At 38.6% G+C, this 21,719-nt stretch overlaps 1 protein-coding gene across 5 annotated transcripts in view; it reads right to left on the reverse strand.

Annotated features, from left to right (window-relative positions):
• fam49a (family with sequence similarity 49 member A) overlaps positions 1-21,719 on the reverse strand; it is a 221,498-nt gene that overhangs the window by 11,203 nt on the left and 188,576 nt on the right. For all 5 annotated transcript variants that reach the window (XM_069886352.1, XM_069886351.1, XM_069886355.1 and 2 more), the window contains 8 exons: positions 14,844-14,922; positions 11,840-11,961; positions 10,882-10,987; positions 7,467-7,603; positions 7,295-7,372; positions 7,085-7,201; positions 4,038-4,117; positions 1,284-1,410 (listed from right to left, as the gene is read on the reverse strand). In XM_069886352.1, the coding sequence (XP_069742453.1) occupies positions 1,284-1,410; positions 4,038-4,117; positions 7,085-7,201; positions 7,295-7,372; positions 7,467-7,603; positions 10,882-10,987; positions 11,840-11,961; positions 14,844-14,913 (837 nt within the window). In that variant the 5' untranslated portion in view covers positions 14,914-14,922. The remainder of the gene's footprint in view (positions 1-1,283; positions 1,411-4,037; positions 4,118-7,084; positions 7,202-7,294; positions 7,373-7,466; positions 7,604-10,881; positions 10,988-11,839; positions 11,962-14,843; positions 14,923-21,719) is intronic.

Below are 21,719 nucleotides of genomic sequence, written 5' to 3' on the forward strand. Positions count from 1 at the left end.
AGTTTAAAAAAAAGTGGGCAACAATGATATGGTGTTGTGATGGGGTCAACATGGCTGGGGCATGTGCTGTTTCTGTTGGGGTCAGGATAGTCCTTGACTGGATTAAGGTCAAGGGTAGGGACTTTATTTAGTAATTCAAAGGGTGGGAAGGCGAAGAATGCATTGGGGGATACAAAGGAATTATTTAGAGAAGCAGAACACCTTTTGTTGGCTTCCAAATATCAGTTTGCAATCTAGTAGGAAGCCCCAATTTTTTTGCGACTCTCTCTTTTAATGTAAAAGGAGTGAATTGAATAGAGCACAAGACAAGGTCCTACCTGATCTGGTTTGTCAGCAGTATTTATTCTTTCCCATTCCCCCGAAAATAAATTCAGGGTTTAGGTTTCTTTCTCAACCCCATTCAATCCACTTTTCTTTGGTATAGGCTACACTACCAGGTGTTAGCACATAGTTAGAAGCTGATTTTTTTTTTTAACATTTCAGGTTTATAATTAAAAAAAAACATTTTGAATTTTTTTTCCCCATTCAGTCAATCCACAATGAAGTCAAATGTATCATGATACAGTGCAGCATATTCTTGAATTGTTCAGGAAGAAGAACATTTACTAGGAAATAAAAACAAAGTGTTTTTTCTCCTAGACTAAGTTCAGCTGCTGTTGAATTGTCAGGTGGGCCTGGCACCGAACCAGTTCTGCCTCCAGATTGCATTCTTGAAATGAATTTTTTTTGTGTGCAAGGCCACCCAGAGAAGCAAGCGAATCCACTTCCTCAACGTAACACCACTGAAATCCTAATCGTTCCGTGACTGAGAAGAGTTTACACAGTCTGGATGCTTCTTTTGGTGTTGCATTCAATTCCTAAATAGTTCATAAAGTTTATAACATTAATCAATGAGTCGGATATTATGAGGATGCTCTATAAAGTCACACTGCATGAAGACTATTTAAAAATGTCTTCAATTTAACACGAAGGGAAAATAACTAGTTTTGGATCACAGTCAGATGCTAGGAGTGATCATGGATAACAAAAGGAAACAGAAATTTGGTTGATAGAACCAGCAGGAACTAATAAAAAAAATGATCAGATGCCAAGAGCCTAACTATATGTAACCTAGCATTTTCCAAGCTGATATTCTCGGTGGAAGCAAAGAAGGTGGCAGCTTTTTATATAAAAGTCAATACTGAATATTAGGGTATACTTTAGACCCAATAAAATTCAATAACCTGGCACAGCATTCAAAATAACAACAGTCAAGTTATTTTCTCCCATATGTATTTCCTTACATCAATTTTTGATGTTTTAGCAAATGCTCCCACGGGATGTACATGATCATAAAGTATGATGACTCCCACCATCACTCTCATACAGAACAGCAGTGTTTCGTCATTGGTGAATCTGCTCTTGTACTCCCTGGTTAAAAGACGTAATAAAAATACAACTTTTAAAATGCCATTAAAAACTGCTTTTACAATAATGAACAATAAATTGCATTGTGCTACTTGCTGATCACTTTCAATTAATTGAATGACTTGCTCATCTGCCCTGGTTCCCTCCACCCCCCGCCCAGAAGCAACATAGAATTCCCCCTCATCCTCACCTACCTCCCCACCAACCTCCTCATCCAACACATCATCTGTCTGAATTTCTGGCATTTTCTGCAGGATCCCACCACCAGACACATTTTTCCTTCTCCTCCCCTCCATGCCTTCCACAGGGACCACTCTGTCTGTGATTCCCTCATGCACTCATCCCTCCCTACCTATCCCCCCACCCCCGGTGCCTTCCCCCCTGTGGCCAAAGGAGGTGCATACTTGCACCCTTACTACCATCGAGGGCCCCAAACAGGCATTTGAAGGGAAGCAACACTTCACTTGTACATCTAGAGGACTTATTTACTGCATCCGGTACTCCCTTTGTGGCCTTTACTACATCGGAGGGCCCGTTCACAGATTGGGTGATCACTTCCTCTCCATCTGCAACAACAGCAATCTCCCAGTAGCCAACCATTTCAATTCCCGGACTCGCATGCCTGTCCATAGCCTTTTATACTATCCCACCCAGACCACTCACAGATTGGAGGAATACCACCTTATTTTCCGCCTAGGCACTCTCCAGCCAGATGGCATCAACGATGATTTCTCTGCTTTCTGCTAAATGTGCTTGCCTTTTCTTTCCCCTCCCCCTTTCCTGTCTTTCCAGTTCTCCCACCCTTCCCCACCCATCCTCCCCCTCAGTTCTGCTGTCCCCCTCCCTCCCCTCATTCACCCATCATCTCCTGAGTTTGCCACTAACCCCCCCCCCTCCCCAACCCTTTTGTTTGGAGGCCTGCCGGCATCCTCTCATACCTCAAGCCTGAAATGTTGGTTATGTATTTCTACCTTTGCTACATAAAGGACTCTGACCTGCTGAGCTTCTCCAGCATTTTGTGTTTTTAACTTCAACCATGGTGTCAACAGATTTTCATGATTTACTTTCTTTACTAATGAATGGCATGTGTGTTAAGCATTTAAATTTCTTTACTCTTCTAAGTTAAAAAATATATCAGCAATCATTCATTAAACTGGGCGAAATCCTTTGAACTCACCAGCAAACAGCACCTGAAGTACTTTCAAAATTAACCCCAGTCAGTTCAAGATGGTGGCTCATATTAGATAATGGACATTAGATATTGACTTTGCTATCCATTCTCAAATCCCATGAATGAATACAAATGGTTATTGTTTTGTTCTATAGATAAATATCTATCAGTTCAATATTTTAACCATCAGAAATGTCAATGTTGCTATTCTGTTGGCAGACAGTTTTACTTCTATGTCACTGGAGCCAACCAAGGTTCCACAGAGCCCAAATACTGTCAGTTCAGTCTTGAAACATATCCAATAAATAACTGTATATTTTGGCAGATGACAGTTGAAGCACCCAAAAAAAAACCCCCCAAAAAAAGGGGTCATCCTAGAGACCTGATACAAAAACAATGACCTTAAAATTTTACTCAAAATACAACTTGATTAACCCACCCAGATCCCACCCTATAACAAAATTTTAAGCTATCAGTATATAAAAAAAGCTGCTGTAGTGTACACAATTTTTATTTTCCACGAAAATCCATTACCAACGTGGTGTTAAACCAATAAAAGAATTGTGAAATAAAAGAAAAATCTCACACATTTAAAATCCTTGGAAATCACTGGCTTCATCGTCTGAGGCAAAGAACTCAGCAAGCACATCTGGAGTCTCATTGTTTACACTGTCATCATATGGGTCCCAGTCGGAATCTGGTGAGTTGGCTTCGGCTTCATGATCAGTGTCCCACAATAATTCATTCTCCGTATCATCCACTGCACTGGAGATACTGGACTTTTTATAAGATTTTATTACAGTCTCTTCTTTCATTTTATCCCATGCTATGATCACAAAACATCTTCATTCCTTCTCCACTCTCTTACCATCTTCTCAGTTACATCAAATGCCCTTGCAGAAGGACAGATGTTAGATTCCTTGGTCACTTCAATGACTTTTAACTTAAAGCTTGCTTCATAATTTCTTCGTTTTGCTGGTAACAATTTGATATATATATATCTTTAAACTGGCTTAGACAGAAGCTAACAACAGACTGAACCATGAATCGTTTTGTGATGGTGCTTCACACACCTACCAGCCACACCCATCAGTTCAGTCAGCATAACACCAGCTCCGTCAACATACGTATGGTACTGGTATATTTGGGGGTCATCTTATACCACCGATACGAGCTAAAATCGTGAAATTCAGACTGAAATTGGGTTCTCGTCTTATCTGAAGATCACCTTATCCACCGAAATATATGGAAGTCTGGAAAGGTAGAATTCTACTGCAAGATCATCTTGGGAGACTTACTAAGTATTTCCGATAAAGGCATTGCTCTTTGTATAGATTTTTTTTGATATAGCACAGTCAGTGATTTAATGGGTTCTCAAATGTAATGATCAGATTGCCCACAACAGATGTCACGGTAATTCGTGAATATTAAAAGCCCGCTACTTCTGGATAATACTTACGGTGTTTCGAGCATGACTTTGCATATGCTTGCCATGGTGCTTAAACAGTCAGTTGTATTTTCTATAGGCAAAGTCTTGTTCTGAAATTTAGAAAGATATACTTGTATTTCAAAGCGCACTCACAACCCTGAGTACAGTGGAATATTATAAACAATCCAAGCTCACCACTGTAAGACTCAACTTTCCCCAGCAAATATGGCTGCTGCATTATTATAAATGATATGAGCAGCAAACAATCAAGGCAAGCTGAATCAGAATGTGGCATCATCCAGTTTTCCCATTATTTATTTAAATCCATAAAGTACAATTTTAGCAATGTTCAACTATACAAGCAAGCATATTGAACAGAAGTGAAAATTATTAATAAAGTTCAGAGCCAACACTGACATTTGCAAAATATCAGATTATATACAAAACAGAAAATCCTTAGGTTTTGCAACATGTTCACAGCATTTCTAATTTTCTATCTACAAATTTTCTTTAAATATATTTATTCCTTTTTCTAATACGGACATACAAATAATCAGACATGCAAAAATGTCTCTCTCAACAAGCAATTGGATCGTCAACACATTGAAGACTATAGATGAAGTGATGGCAAATGGGATTAACATAGATATGGGACATAAAAGATATTTAAATGAAGGCCAGTCAGTAGCCATTCTATTAAAAAAATGACATACTGAATCTGATACTGATTGTGGCAACAATTATTTGCATATAGGATGGCAACAAATAGAAACAGTGGTTTCAAACTCCTGGCTCTGATTCAGAATGCAGTCCAATTGTGGTATCAGTTCACAGACAGTGGTTATTGTTTCCAGGACCCATCCTCTTCCTCAAGTAGTCTTCTTGGCCATTTGAGACAGGGACATTACTGAGTGTGGAATCGCATTGACTGGGGAAGATCAATGGATTTATGCCAAACCAAATAGGTTTTTAAACCACAAACTGGTGGTTTCACGATCATCAATAGCAACGGGTTTCAAGGCAGCAGATTAATGGCACCTTCTCAAGGTCAAGAATATAAAACTAACAGGCACAGGTTTAGGATAGGGGTAAGACATTTCAAAGAGACTCGAGCAAGATTATTTCTAACTACATAGTGGCTGGAATCTGGAACACACCCCAGGTGGTGGAAGCAGGTCTCTCTCAACATTTACTTGACAAGTAAATTTATTAATGCCTCCTTTAGGAAGCAAATATGTATATATTTTATTATTAAGTGATTGTGGTTTTAAAATTATAAATAAAATATATATAAAAAAACATTTACTAAAGCATTTGGATCATCAACATTTTGAAGGCTATGGATTAAGTGATAGAAAATGGGACTAGCATAGATATGGACATCATTTTTATCCAAACCAGTAGATTGATAGTTTATTACAATGTTACAGGTGCTGTTACCCTGCCCTGATTAATGGAGAAATAATTTCAATGCGTAAGTATGTCTGAGAAAGGGGATTTATTGTCAATATAAACTAATTGCAGCTCCCAATGCAGTAGATATTTACTGTATATACCTAATAAACATATATAGGGAAATTGCATGCATTAATAGTTAAATCAATGAGTCAATTTGGTTATCTAAGTGAATTTCACAGCCCATATTTTGCAGTCCCAGAAAATAAATGCTGCTTCTATTTAATAGTTACATTTCTCCAGTCCTTGTGGGATGCTGTGTGGTATTTCTTAGTAATTAGAAAACCACCTTCCATGGTGGATATAAGTCTACGTGAACAGGTTTTTAAGTACAGTGTTATGTCAATTTGATGAATCAGTTCAAAAGTCAACGTTAAGAACCAAGTTACCAACTAATACAAAATACAGAAAAACAGAGCAAGATAAAAATAGAACATATTGAAACATATTAAATTTATTTGAAGTTTTTTTTCAATAATTAAGATCTTCAGGAAATAAATTCCAAAACTGGATGATGTAAATTTTAAGCACCAGGAATAATTAAGACTTCATACATTGTTTAAAAATACACTTAACACAGGAATGCTCAGATTCCAAACTTTTCTTCCTTGTTTAGCAGGCAGCGAGTCAGTTAGCTACACACCCAACACCCAACCCCAACCCACCAATTTTCCCCTGCAACCGCTGCAGCCGTGTCTGCCTGTCCCGCATCGGACTTGTCAGCCACAAACGAGCCTGCAGCTGACGTGGACAATTACTCCTCCATAAATCTTCGTCCGCGAAGCCAAGCCAAAGAAAGAAGATTATGGTATGTGACTCCTGAAACTTTCCTGATTCTTCAGTAAAGCCATTCAAGAGCAGGACAACATAAAAGGGCAATTCCCAGATTTATACATCTAACTGTGCACGTGTGGAAATTAGTAAATTGGCAGATTTGATTTGCTGCTCAATAACTGCAAGTGTCACCTTTATTTTTCACCCATAATCCAGGCCAATTTTCTTCTGCTCCCTTTACTCTGCAGGTTTAACGAGGGCAAAGTGCAGAGCTAAAGAATTAAGATGTGAGTATTTCTGAGGAAAGTGATTTATTTCACTAATAATTTCTCTTTCCGGGAACTGGGATGACCGTTTCTCTTTCAGTTTCTATCCCTACCCGAAACCAAGCCGAAGAATGAACTTTCATTCATCCCCTTGCAATGCTACTTACCTCTTGAAACTACAACATTTCAGGATTTACTGAAAAGTCAAAAATTTGATGATATGTCAAATAAAATTGTTCTTCTACACTTAGATGAAGCTATTGTTACAAGTGAAGAAATTATTGGTAAATCATAACATAATGCATTTACTAATTTGGTGTACATGACCACATATGGCTGAATCAGAACACTACTTTAGGATGAAAGATTTGCCTGCTATATTGTAACATCACATTTTTTTTGCATTAACTTCATTTGTGAGTATTTATCTATACTTTTATACTCATCTTTTTCTCTCGTGTACAATAATTCAAATTTATGGTTATTGTTTATAAGTGTATTTTACAAACCCATGTAGCTTCAGCTAACAAGAGGATATTTAGGTGCAGTATTTGTATGTCAATAAACGGTCATCATATATACCTCTGATACAAACTTGGTTGTTGCGTCACTTAGCGTTTTTAGCATCGGTGTTGCTTCTGCGTAAAATAAGGACATTCTGTTGGCCATTTCATTGTTTACTTCATTCTCAGTATCTAACTGTGTGAATAGAGAAGAAACATTAATTAAACTTAAAGGCAAATTAAGCAAATTCATTAATTGCACATTAGCCAAGAGAATACTTCTACTCACACGCATATTATTAATTCTGTTACGACTAATTGTCCGTCTGTAGTAACTAAAGTCATTCTGGATGGCTGGATTTTTCATCTAGGGGAGAAAAAAAATTAGGATGTTCTTTGGCATTATTTCTGCATCGTGTTTTAAAAAAAATGCAAATTGGAGTTATAAAATACTTTCTGACCTTGAGTTCATCAAAGCGAAGAGTAAAATGTAGAATCTCTGCAAACTGTTTGGCTAGAGCTTGCTCCCGTTCCAGATGCTGAGTTGGTGTGTAGGGTGGATATGTCAAGGTTTCCAAAAGGCTTTGTAAAGCTTTTTCTGCATTTAGAACATCACGCACAAACAAAACAAAAGAGAGAAGTTTGCATTTTTTAATGACAAACTACAACTAGCCAAATTATAATAGCATAAGATCGAGGAATTGTGAGATATTAAAAACACAAATGATCCATACCTCCATTTTGGGTGCACTAAGCATCAAGCAAAGCTACACGTACACCAGAATGGCTAGTCTTAATTCACCATAACAACATGAAATCAGAAGCACGTGTGATTCTGAGGTGTGAGGTATTTAATTTTTTGTTAGACTTGTCCTTTTATTTATATGTTTAAATGAAATACTTGTCCTGTTTTTGTACTGTTTGTCTCAATGTGAGTTATGTCTGGTTGTACGTTTATGTGCTTTGCACCGAGGACCAGGGAACACTGTTTCGTTGGGTTGTACTTGTACAATCAGATGACAATACACTTGACTTTCAGGAAGAACACTTGCGAAGGCCAACATGTTAAATTTGACTGTCAGTTTGCATTGGTGAACTGAAGGGCTTGCCTGCAAACTCAAGCTGGAAACCCTGACCCAAATGGAATTTTGTCTCACAATAATGGACACTTGATCAGTATGATGTAGGTAGCTGAAGAGCCCATTTCTTTGCTGCATAATTCTAAAATTGATTTCGGAAATAATTCTGGATCATCTCATATCACCGATATTATTTGGTATGGTCCACAAAACACTATTCTAAGTTGCTTTTATTATTTTTTTTTTTTTAAATTTTTTTACTTTTCACACCATAAATCACATTAGCCATGATATACACAATTTCTTTTTCACACATATACAGTGACTTTTTCTCCCCCCCCCCTTTCCTCCCAAACCACCCCCCCACCCCCCCTCTCATCCATTTTAGGTATACAATCTAGGTTGCATTAATCCAGTCAGACAATGTTGTCATTCAACAAAATTACACCAGAAATTCTACTGAGTCCATTCTTTTCTTTCCTTCTCCTTCCATCAACTTAGGTAATGTTTGTCCCCGGTAGGTTTTCGCTATTGTATTTAATGTAAGGCTCCTATACTTGTTCGAATATTTCAATATTATTTCTTAACCAATATGTTATTTTTTCTAATGGAATACATTTATTCATTTAAATTTGGTAGTTTCTTCCTTTTAATTTGGTTATGTATTCCATTAATATTTAAAGACATATAGTTCAGCGTAGCCCTTTTATATTTTGTTTATCTTCTCTTTCCGTTTTTCCATCATTACCTTTCCTCCTTTTCCATTTCTGTTTTCTTATTTTCAACTCTTTATAAGACAACATTCCTACAACATCCAACATTTTCCTTATTCTCCTATTTCTATCTTATTTATCCCCAATCTCCCATTCACCTCCTGAGTTGTCCTTTATCCCTTGTCGGACAACCACATCTCCCCTCTCCATTTGGATTTGCGAATCCACTCGCAAGCGTCAACTGATTTTGCAGTGACCGCTATTTCCCCCCACCCCGCCTCCCCCAGAAAAGATTTCACTTTTCATATGTCACAAAGGTCACTCTTTTAATTCCCTCCTTATTCTCTCTATTCCATTACCTTCCCTTATTAATTCTTGTCTATACTATCTATATTTTCCTCTAAGTACAGATACATTCACGTATGCTCCTTGTCTCTATTCACTCTTATACCTCTTTACCCGCATACATATCAATCGTGATCATTTTTACTCTCATTACCCGTCTTCATCCCTCAGTCTATTTTTGTCTTTACCCACATACATATCAATTGTGATCATTTTAACTCTCATTACCCGTCTTCCTCCCTCAGTCTATTTTTGTAATTGTTCTGCAAATTTTCGTGCTTCTTCTGGATCCGAGAATAGTCTGTTTTGTTGTCCTGGAATAAATATTTTCAATACCGCTGGATGCTTTAGTATAAATTTATACCCTTTCTTCCATAAAATCGCCTTTGCTGTATTGAACTCTTTTCTCTTCTTTAGGAGTTCAAAACTTATATCTGGATAAATGAAGATTTTTTGCCCTTTATACTCCAGTGGTTTGTTGCCCTCTCTTACTTTTTCCATTGTCTTCTCCAGTACCTTTTCTCTTGTAGTATATCTTAGGAATTTTACTACAATAGATCTTGGTTTTTGTTGTGGTTGTGGTTTAGAGGCCAATACTCTATGTGCCCTTTCTATTTCCAATTCTTGCTGTAGTTCTGGACATCCTAGGGTCTTAGGGATCCACTCTTTTATAAACTCCCTCATATTCTTGCCTTCTTCATCTTCCTTAAGGCCCACTATCTTTATGTTATTTCTTCTGTTATGGTTTTCCATTGTATCTATTTTTTGAGCTAGTAGTTCTTGTGTCTCTTTAGTTTTTTTATTAGATTTCTCCAATTTCTTTTTTAAGTCTTCTACCTCCATTTCTGCTGCTACTGCCCGCTCTTCCATCTTGTCCATTTTCTTTCCCATTTCTGTTAAGGTCATCTCCATTTTATTTATTTTCTCTTCTGTGTTGTTTATTCTTTTTCTTAAATCCTTAAATTCCTGTGTTTGCCATTCTTTAAATGATTCCATGTATCCTCTAATAAGAGCAAGTATGTCCTTTACCTTGCCTTTCTTTTCTTCTTCTATTTCACCATACTCTTCCTCTTCTTCTTCCTCTGGGTTGGCCATCTGTTGTTTCTTTGTTGCCCTTTCCTCCTCTTCTTTCTTGTTTCTGTTGTCTTCTGTGGTCTCTTCTTGCTGCAGGTGTTCTGCAGCTGTCGTTGCCGGCTGTGGAGATCGACTCCCCAGCTGGTCCCCCCTCCCGTCGGTGTGTTTTTTTTCATTCGCATCGCGCATGCGCGAAACTTCGCGCATGCGCGGTTGCGCACTTTTACTCGGCTCTGCGAGCCATTTTTGTAGTCCATTATTTACCGACCTGAGGGAGCGGGTTTCTCTCTCCGCAGCGGGCCTCTTCGGACAGGTAAGGCCTTCACCTTTTTCCTCCTTTGTCTTCTCTTCCTCTCTTCTTACCGTTGCTTTCGACTTTTCTTTTTTTGTCGCCATCTTCTTTCCACCTTTATACTCAGTTTTCTGTAACTTTTATTTCTGTGCCTTTGTGTTTTCTCTTGTTTTTCCCGACTTTTCTGGAGAGGGCTGGAGTTCACCGTCCGGCCACTACTCCATCGCGTGACTCCTCCCCCGTTGCTTTTATTATTGAAGGCAATTTTGCCGTGTAAACGTAGCATTCTAGGTAGCAACCAATAAATAAGTTAGCAGAGCAGAGTTTCAACTGTCCTTAATTGTGGCGAGACAAAAAAAATCCAAGTGTTTACCCAGTCTTATGGAGAATTCATAAAACCTCTTAAGTCTGCCAACCAATGGACACACTGAACTCCATGCTCTGTCCTGTAGCTGATCATCACCTGAGTTTTGAATTGCCTGGGAAGACAAAAAAAATCACAGTTCAAGAATACTCCAACTTTTTGTTTTTAATTTCTACATTAAACCTTCTAATTAAATTCAAGATGTGATAAATTTTATTTCCAAAATAATAATTCAAATTCATTATATAGTAATAAACTAAACTTAAAATAATTAAACTTAATTTTTAAAATTAGACACACAGTACAGTAACAGGCCCTTTCAGCCCACAAGCTCATGTTGCCCAAATACACCCAATTGACCTACACCCCGGAACATCCTTATTGGACAGTGGGAAGAAACCCACGCAGACCTGGGGAGAATGTACAAATTCCTTACAGACAGCACAGGACTTTAACCCTGGTCCCTGGTACTGTAACAGTGTTACGCTAACCGTGCCATTGCTTCAATCATCTAGCAGATGCTGTGATTGTATGCAGTACCCAAAAGTGCTGGAGAAACTCAGCAGGTCAGACAGCAGATGTAAAGGATAACCAACATTTTGGACCAGAGCCCTTAGTCAAGGCAGGCTCGAAACTTTGGTTAAATCCCTCTGCTTCCTATAGATGCTGCATAACCTGCTGAGTTTCTCCAGCATCTTTGTGTATTTTAATGACTGAAATGATCATTGTTTACTTAAACATTGGCTGAACATTTTCCTGTCATGTACAATACTGATAAATTACTCTAATCACATTTCATGGCTCAAAACACCCCATGTCATATGGAAAGTTTGAAAGGTTTCTGCAGGAATGCAATGCTAAACAATAGCAGGATGAAGGATCTGGTCTTTGCGGAAATAAAAAAAAACCAATCTGAACTTTCACCCGTGGAATTAAGTTACTTCATAAATGAATGTCACAGGCGTACATCTCTTATTTCTTGCCCAGCCCCTTTATAAGCCTGTAGCTCAGTTAGAATGCTTTCAGAATCCTGCAGCACTGCATTCACTTGGTTCCAAATCTCTCTCTCTCCATCTGTAGGCTGTGCATCTAAGTAAAAATGATAAAGAGTGACTGTCAAATAAAGCTGGCTTTGTTGTGCATTGGACAAAACATGCATTACGAATCTTAAGATTTCAGCAAGATTACTTCAATTACTTTTGACTTAAATACTTTTAGAGGATGTGTTCAGTAAAAAGAATAAGCTTAATTAGCCTGCATTAATAATAAGGCTGTGAACAGAATTTAAATAATTGTAGTATTTGCATTACCTAAATATAAACTGGTCTCTGGAGCTTTCAGCTAACAATGATGTGCTAATAAATATAAATTTATATTTATATTTAATTTCATAATTAATTCAAAAGATGCAGAATAAGTCCAGTTGATCCTCCAGGCCTGGATTGCCACCAACAAATCAGTATCACAAAGTAGGTGCTGTGACTATGTCACGGTGGAGATACAAAAGACTACAGGTGCTTTAATCTGAAGGAACAACAAAGTGCTGGAGGAACACAGCAGGTCACAGCCGCATCCGTGGGGGCACATAGGTGAATTACCTTTTGGCTTGGGATTTGGCATCAGCTCCGCTCAGCCACAAAGGTCCTCCAGCAGCTTGCTTTTGTTGAGTTCTATGAAAGGCAATGATTTCATCCCTGTGCTTCTCAGTGCACCTGCAACCTTTTCAATGCTTGCCCACACCAGTTCAATTACCGTAACCATGGTGGTAGACTGCAACGCTCTGGCAGTTCTTATCAATTCAATCACAAGCTTAAAGGCACCTGCCATGTCTCCTCATCATAATCCAGCCCCATTACCTCCAAAACTGCCTGAAGTTATACACTTGATTCCACTCTTCTCACTCATTTCATTTTGCCTGTGGTGATATCATTCAATTGCTAGAGGACTGAATTGAGAGTGGTAATTGTACAGAGAAGTAGTGAGGCATCAACTGGAGTGGTCTGTGTGCAATTCTGGTCTTCTAAATTTGAGAAGAGATATACTGGCTTTGGATCAAGTGCAGTTTTCACCAGGTTTAGCTTAGGATAGATTGCACAGACTGGACTATACCCACTGGGGTTTAGGATTCTGTCTTTGGATGAACCACCTTGAGAAAAGATTTAGGGAAGGTTCCATATTACAAATACCCACACTATTTTGGTTCCTTTCATATCCCAGTGTCTCTAGAATGGTTCAATTACAACATTGAGCTAGAGACCATTCTCAGAGTCAAAAATCAAGAAAAAAAAGTAACTTGAAAGCATGTCCAAAATTATCCAATAATAAAGCTCTAACTTGATCATAACAAAAAAAAGTACTTTGTGGAATTTCATATTTCTCTTTCATTCTTTGAAAATGGCCATCTTCACATGTATATTCTTAATTCCTTTCTGATCCCATATTTGCAAAAGTTGATTATTAAGAGTAAAAAGTAAAACTTTTATTCTGATACCTTACCTGAAAAATTTCCCTGTGCACCTATTTCCTCATTTATCATACTCCCATAATTCAATTAAATGACTCAAAATAGGTGAGTTATAAATAAGTATTACCTTAGAATTCCATTTATAAATAAATTGCTCTATTTTCTTCTCACCAATTTTAGTTAACTCTGTATTAGGCCATACTAATGAATTTTCCAAATCAAACATTCTATTAATAAATTTCATTTGTGCCGCTTTATAATAATTTTGAAAATTCTGTCATTGCAAACCTCCCAGATCATACCTCCAAGTTAATTCTTGTAAAGATACCCTAAACAAAAACTTCCTAACAATAGAATTCAAATTTGAAATTCTACTTATGGAAGGTGGAAAGAAAAAAATTGTATCTGAAATGTATTCGTTATTACAGAATAAAATACCTAAGTTAGATTTGCATAAGTCTAGATTAAAGTGGGAAAAAGATTTGGGAATACCAATTGATCAGGAAGATGGTATGACTAAGATTGTCAATGTGAGCTATAGATTAGTTCATCCATTACATTTAACTCCTGAAAAATTAAAGAGATACAATTTAGTCTTTTTTCAGATTTATATTTTAGGTGTCATAAAGAAGTAGGTTCTTTTTTACATTCTACTTGGTCATGTGATACTATTAAACCTTTTTGGACACGACTTAAGGAGGTTTTAGAGAAAATTTTTAAGATTGAATTGTTGACGGAATCAACATTATTTTTATTAGGTAATGTTAAAATCTTGGGCTTGAAATTGAGATTAACTAGGTATCAAATTGCATTTTTGAGATTAGCCTTGGCTGTAGCGAGAAAATATATAGCAATTACATGGAAAAATGTGATTGATTTAAGTTTGCAATGATGGCATATGGAATTGAAATCATGTATTCCATTGGAAAAGATAACATATAATTTATGTAATAATTATCTTTTTTTTTTTAATCGGAAAATGTGGAGCCCTTATTTGGGTTTAAAATTTTGAACTTTCTTCGGCCCATTGTGGTGGTGTTACCCTATTCCGTGGCATTTAATTATGGTATTGATGGGGATATCTCCTTTCTTCTATTTTTGGGGATGGGGGTAGTAGGGAGGGGGAGGGATTGGAAGGGAGGTTGATGGGAGGGAGTGGGGATTTGGAATATACAACATTGTTTTTTTTTATATATGTATTATCATATAGAATATATTTGAATGTAATGTGGCTCAAAATTTTAAATAAAGTATTAAAAAAAAGTAATTGATCAAGTGAGAACTGTGCAAGTGAGAACTTTCAGAAGTTCCTCCTTTGGATCCTAACAAAGAAGAAAGGGAAGAGAAAGGTGTATTACGTGGTGAATATTAAAGGCTTTGGAGGGGAAATATACCATCAACATTGATTTGTTGGAAGAAGCTTGATCTCATTTTGTGTAAACCATTCATTTTATTACAGCTACAAACTTAGCTTTATGTTAAAGTGCTGCCCAGTAGTATAACTTACTTTCAAAATCCAGGAAAAAATGTGGATAGTTCTCAATTTCCCTGGTTAGGACCTTAAGCAGATTACCCATCCCAGCAACCTGATTAAAATGGAACACATAGTACAAATAAACATTAATAATGTAGGTCAATAAACAAGTAGCACATTAAATTAATTACATTTAAAACTGAGAGCAATGCAGTTAAAAATGATTGAAGTAGAGAAGCTAATGTTTCATACCAGCAGCTTGCAACAAACAGATTTTATAGCAGTTAGCATAAAATTGCCCACAACAACAAAAAAACCCAGCAAATTGGATTCATTGGGTTCATTTTGCATTTTATTGCATGAGGCACGACTGGCGCAGCATTTAGCGCAATGCAATTACTGCATCAGCACCCAGGTTCAAATCCAGCGCTGACTGGAAGGAGTTTGCACATTCTCTCTAGGCCTGCGTGAGTTTTCTCTGGGTGCTCAGATTTCCTCCCATGTTCCAAAGACGAATGGGGTTAGCACTGTAGTTTAATGGGGTGTATTTGAGTGGTGAAGGTCCATGGGCCGGAAATTAAAATCAAGTTAATTTAAAAAAAATTGTAGCGTGCATATTTTTCCCCCACGTGAAAGAGCATTATCAGAAAACTCAAAGATGTAATTCTGTCTTTAGTACATTTTACTGGAAATAATTAGTCAAAGCGAACCAAAATAAAAAATCAAGTAAATTATAGGAAACATCAAGTGGCATTATGAAAATGTTCCATAAATGTTGCCATTGGTACCATTTAACCTGAAACACTAGATGGCACTTCCATTTTTGATTAACAGTGACAGCAAAGAAAGAAACAACAATTTGTGGTTCCTCCAGATGCAAGAGATTAAATGGCAGTTGTTAACTCAGAAAGACATATTTGCATAAGTGTCCACAGCTGAAATGAACTTAGCTCAAAAGCTTAGGATGCAAGGCAGAGACAGTCATTTGATCAAACAAAGGATGAAGAGGGACTTTGGAAGTTTCAAAATGGATTCCCACTTCACTCCATTGAGGACAACTACAAGTGGCAGCCTCTCTCCTCATGGATCCTCGTCATCCAGGCCATGCCCTCTTCACATTTCAGGAAGGAGCCAGATCCCCCTGTGGCACAAGGACAGCTTCTTTCCCTCTGCCATCAGATTTCTGAATGGACAATGAATGACAGGCTCTCAGTTTCTTTTCTTCTTGCACTTATTTTCTACGTAATTTCTAGCTTTATTATTTGCACCAATAAATTTCGTGACATGCTCACGACAATAAATTCTGATTCTGAAGCCTCCAAGTTGAGAGGAGGAAAAGTAGCAATGATTATTTGCAAAGTCAAGGGAAAAGTAGGAATATTTAGAGAATTTTTAAAAGGTGGCATTGAAAAACGTTATGTGTAATCATCGTTGTGCAGCATGGAAACATGGATGTCAAGACCCTTCAAACAATAAGGAGATAAATGAACTATTTTATTTCATACTGGTTAAGGGGAAACTCAACTTATTTTTAAAATACTGCTGAGGAATTTTCTGAAAAAGTGATGTCTCAATCAGACCACCAGGAAGGTATCATCGATGGCTACTCTGCACTCAGTCAGCCTGGCTCACTTGTCATAAATGTTGGCAAACGAGATACAAAATTACATTAAGCTGAGGTTACAGTAGGCAGTGATGTGGGTAAAGAAAGAACCACTTAATACTCGATCAAGTGTGGATGAAGCAGTTGGGGATCAATACCTGGACGTGATGGCACTAAATTGCTGCCTCTATACTGCGACTTCCAGGTAATCCCTGGATATCAACTTTGCAGATGTTTGCCTGGCTGTGGGCAATATAGCACTCTTCCCAACAATTGTCACTGTAGAAACTGCTAAATAATACCAGGTATTAATTCACAAGCTCTTTGAGAACTTTCTCAAGGGCTGCTTTGAGGGGCTCCTTATTGTAGGTGTTAAGCTTAGTGTTTTTACAGCTGTTTTTGCTGTGTTCCTGTTAAGGAAGAGGCAATAAATGAGGCAAATAGCAGCTGCTGCCCAGTCATGAGCATGCCCCTGATTTACTTCCAGCCTCCCGAACTGAAATGGACAAGATTTCAACCCAAGTAGAATATAACCTGTGCACTCAACTGAACCCCTTATTTTGTTTGCTCGGCTTGACAAAATTGCAAGTTATTTGCAACTTTTCATTGCACCCCAAGATATTGAGATAAAATCGAAGTCCTGCATACAATATCAATCTTGAAAACTTTTAGAAATCTGACCACATAGAGAAATATAGAAACAAAATCCTGAACCAAATAAAAACCTGCCTCAGAATCTGCTTGGCAGGACTTGATCTCTCCCTGAATGTGGCAGTCTCCTGCATTTACTGATTGCCAGAATAACAGGGCATCAAAAGTACTCTTCAGCTAATGAAGAACTTGATGGGAGACATCATTGTGAAATCTACAATCAGGATGAGGCAATGATGGGCAACTTGCTGCATTGAAGGATAAATATTCATCAGGAAGCTCTCCGGAAGCTTCATGGACTGAACGCAGGTGCTCTACAATCACCCAATCTGTGTTTCGTTTCCCCAGAGCAGTGGAGACCATATTGTGATCAGTGAAGGGAGTACATTCGATTGGAGAAAGCACAAGTAAATTGCTGCTTCATTTGGAAAAATTGTTTGCATCCGTAGATGGTGGGAAGAGAAGAGGTGAAAGGACAAGTGTTGCTCAGCTTGTCTCTCCCATCACACCCCACAACTTTTTTTTATTTTTCTGTCTTTGAAAGTGGAGGACATGTCTGGCCACATTCTTGGACAGGTTCTTTTTGCCTCAGCAGGTGCACCAATATGTTTGCCTACATTGTATCAGTAACTATGAATGTTATTTAAAATGGGAAGAAATGTCTGATGGAGAAATGTAAAAAAAATACTTGCATTACATCACTGAATAGACAAAGGTGCTCGAGAAACTCAGTAGATCATGCAGGATCTATCTATAGGAAGCAAAAGGTAACCAACGTTTCGGGCCTAAACCCTCACCCTGGCCATCTGCCCACTCTGGATCGTTATATTTCCATTTGCCACTGAGAAATTTCTTCATACTTGTGTCTCTTTTCCTCCAGGACTCCAATTCCCTCTCTCTCCATTCAGAGGGCTATCTCCTCCACCTATCACTTCCCAGCTTTTACTCTCTTGTGCCCTCTCACCCATATCCAACTATTACCCCTTTCCTGTGCTCCTTCCCCTGCCTCTCCCTCCATCATTCTATTTAGGCAGCTGTCTGTTTTTTGCTTCTTGACTCAGGCCTGAAATGTTGGTTATGTATCTTTATCTTTGCAACACAAAGAACACTTCACAACTTTCTGAGTTTCTCCATCATTTTTTTGCAAACTACAATCACAGTGTCAGCAGAATTTCTTGTTTAACTCGAAGATACCAGTTTGGTGGGCTGAAGTACACAGAAACAATGGTTCTACCAGGATGATTGCATTTGTGGATCTTGGGTAAGAGACAGAAGCAGGCAGTGCATGGTTGGGAAACAATGAGATTAGATGCTGTGGGATGGAGATGATCGGTAGTGACAAGGTTGAAGATGGAGCCCAAGATGGTGGCTTGACGAAGGGCTCAGGCCAGAAGCATTGGTTATTCTTTAGTTCTTGAAAATCTCAATCTTTTTCTTTCCACTCACATACCACTTTAAGTATTCTCTATGTCATAGGTGGTCTGTAATTCATAAGGGATTGCTTAAGGTAGTATGTGGGTGGAAAGAGTTTGAAAACCACTGTTTTAATTGTACCTAATTGACTCGTTACGTGCATGGTTTCGTAACTCCAAAGGAAATGGGCCAATGACAATTTTTCTCAAGCAAAATATTTCAGTAACAATTGTGTCTAGAGGTGTGATTCTCAACCTTCCCTGCTCACTCACATACCACCTTAAGTAATCCCTTACTAATCACAGAGCACATATAGCACAGGGAATACTTAAAGTGGTATGTGAGTGGAAAGAAGCAGGTTGAGAACCACTGCAAAAGAAGCTGTGTGACCTCCTGAGCTTCTCCGGCACTTTTGTGTATTGCAGACTTTCCTCTAAGTTGCATCACTGAATTGTAGTCTTGTATACAAATTCAGATAACTTTTATGTCAAATATTTCCCACTCCATGATGTCACTTGTATCTAGTTGTACATTTAGCTGCAGCAGGTTTTTGACCCAAACAAAACTTGTGGTTACACATTAAAATATATACAGGACACACCTTGAGATTCACAGCTAACTAGACCAGGGATGGCCAAACTACAGCCTTCGGGTCAACTGCGGCCTGCTCCCCCTTTTTATGTAGCCCAGAGAGAATTTTAAAAATAAAATGGAATATAGCCCATTAGAACATAGTCTCTAAAAATAAATTGCAATCTACATTGCACTTTTTAGTTTCAACACTAGATCTCGCTGCCATTTTGAACAACTACTAGACCGACTGTTGAAATGTTTCTCATCGATGACAACATTTACCTCGGTTTAAAAAAAAACCACTTCAATTAAAACATTACATTTACTTCAGTTGATTAAATGTGGCGGAACTGAAAAGACAGAAAATAGCAAGAGAGTGCCAATAATTTCAGACATGGTGGGAAAATGTATCCTTTTTCCACAGAAAGGGAAGTGTGTTTGCTTGATTTGCAAAATATCTTTACTGGCCTATATACAGATTTACATATTGCAACATAATCATTAAGGTGGACACTTGGCCCATGAACTGTATTCACTGAGAGTTGTGGATAAATGTTGTACGCTGCCTTGTGCCTTGACCCTTACTTTATCTTTTCTCTTATTCTCATTTTGTATCCAGCTTTTTACTTTGCACTGCCTTTTGAATAAGAGTTTTAAAGAGCTTTATTGTATTCATTTATATTAAAATTTAAGAGCAGCAGATACAGAAATGCCTAATGTAATGTTAACAGTCAAACTGGCCAAAGTAGTGTTGCATCTTATTCTGATAGAAAATGAATTTTCAATGGCACAGGGTTTTCTGCTCAATATACACCATTTTTCTTGCAATGCATCTGGTTGAAAACTTCCAGGCTTAATATTGTTTGGCCTGTGACTCCTTATATTTTTCTGTATGTGGCCCACATCCAAAAACGTTTGGCTACCCCTGAACTAGACTGACCCTCTTCCAATGCAATCCCTTGTAAGGATGCCACATTCAAGAAGAAGCTTTCCATTCCATAACATCTGAAACATCCTCCTTTTTTTAGGAAACAAAGTCTACCCTCCACTAAGGTTGATGGAGCCCTCTCTCACAGCTCCATTTCCAGCACTTTTGGATTTATGGTTAGTAAATTTGCTGATGACACCAAAATTGGTGGTCAGTTATGTTGCAGAAGGATCGTGATCAACAAATGGGGTGAGAAACAACAGATGAAGTTTAATTTGGATACCTGCAAGGTGTTGCATTTTGGGAAGTCCAACCAAGGCAGGAGATACACAGTAAAAGGGAGGATGACTCTGTAGAGTGCTGCAGAACAGAGAGTCCTCAGGGTACAGATACAGAGTTTCCTATCAGTGGCGATGCAGCTAAACTGGGTGGGGAAGGTGGCATTTGGCATGTATGCCTTTATTGGCAAGGACACAGAATACAGGAGTTGGCCCATCATGTTACAACTGTACATGATGCTGGCAAGGCCACATTTGGAGTACTGTGTGCGTTCCAGTCACCCTGCTGCAAGGATCTCATTAAGCTGGAAAGAATGCCAAAAAAAGATTCATGAGGATGTTATCAGGACTGAAGGGCTGGTCCTGGAAGGAGATTGGATAAGCTAGGACTTTTTTTATTTAGAGCACAGGAGGCTGAAGGATAACCATACAGTGGCACAGAAAATCACGAGCGGCATGGCCAAGGTGAACAGCCAATCTTTTACCCGATAAAAACACAATGCTGGAGAAACTCAACAGGTCAAGCAGTGTATTTTATATAGCAAAAATAAAGATACATAACCAGCATTTCGGGCTTGAGCCCTTCATTAAGGAATGAACAAAATGTAGGCAGTTGTTTGAACAACATAGTGGTGGCGGGTGGGGGGGGGGGGGGGGAGAGAGAGAAGCAGGGACAGGAGGAGGATCATAGTACTACGGGCAGGAGGTAATTTGATAAGGGAGGAAGGGCATACCAGCAAAAAAGGGAAGGAGTGATGGCTGTGTGAATGGAGAGAGGAGTGAAGAGCTGGAGGAAAGACAACAAGGGATGGGAAGAGATGGAGGATGAGGAGTAAGTGAGCAGAAACCATAGAAATTGATGCTAATCCCATCTGGTTGGATAGTGCCCAGATGGAAAATTAGGTGTTCATCCTCCAAATTATGGGCAGTCTTGCTTTGACAGTATATGAAGCCATGGACAGACATGTCAGTGCGGAAGTGGAGTGCAGAATTGATACTGTTGGCCACTGAGAGATCCATGTCATTGATGCGGACAGAGCAAAGTTGCTCAGTGAGGTGATCTCTCAGTCTGTGTGCAGGCTGCCCGATTATAGAGAAAGCCATGATGGGAGCACCAGATGCAGTAGATGACTCCCGTGGATACACAAGTGAAGTGTTGCTTCACTTGGAAGGACTGTTTGGGGCTCAAATGATGGCAAGGGAGGAGATGTGGGCGCAAGTGTAGGACTTACTGAGGCCTCAGGGAAAGGTGCCAAGGGGGAAATTAATGTGAAGGGATGTGTGGATGAGGGAGTCATGGAGGGAGCAGTCCCTAAGGAAGGTAGAGAGGGGAAGACATGTCTGGAGATGGAATCACATTGTAGGTGACAGAAATTACGGAGGATAATGTGTTGGTTGCGGAGGCTGGTTGGATGGTAGGTGAGGACAAGGGGAATTGTGATTTTGTTGGATCTGGGGCAGAG

The sequence above is a fragment of the Narcine bancroftii genome, chromosome 6 (assembly GCF_036971445.1).
Source record: "Narcine bancroftii isolate sNarBan1 chromosome 6, sNarBan1.hap1, whole genome shotgun sequence".
Lineage (NCBI taxonomy): Eukaryota > Metazoa > Chordata > Chondrichthyes > Torpediniformes > Narcinidae > Narcine > Narcine bancroftii.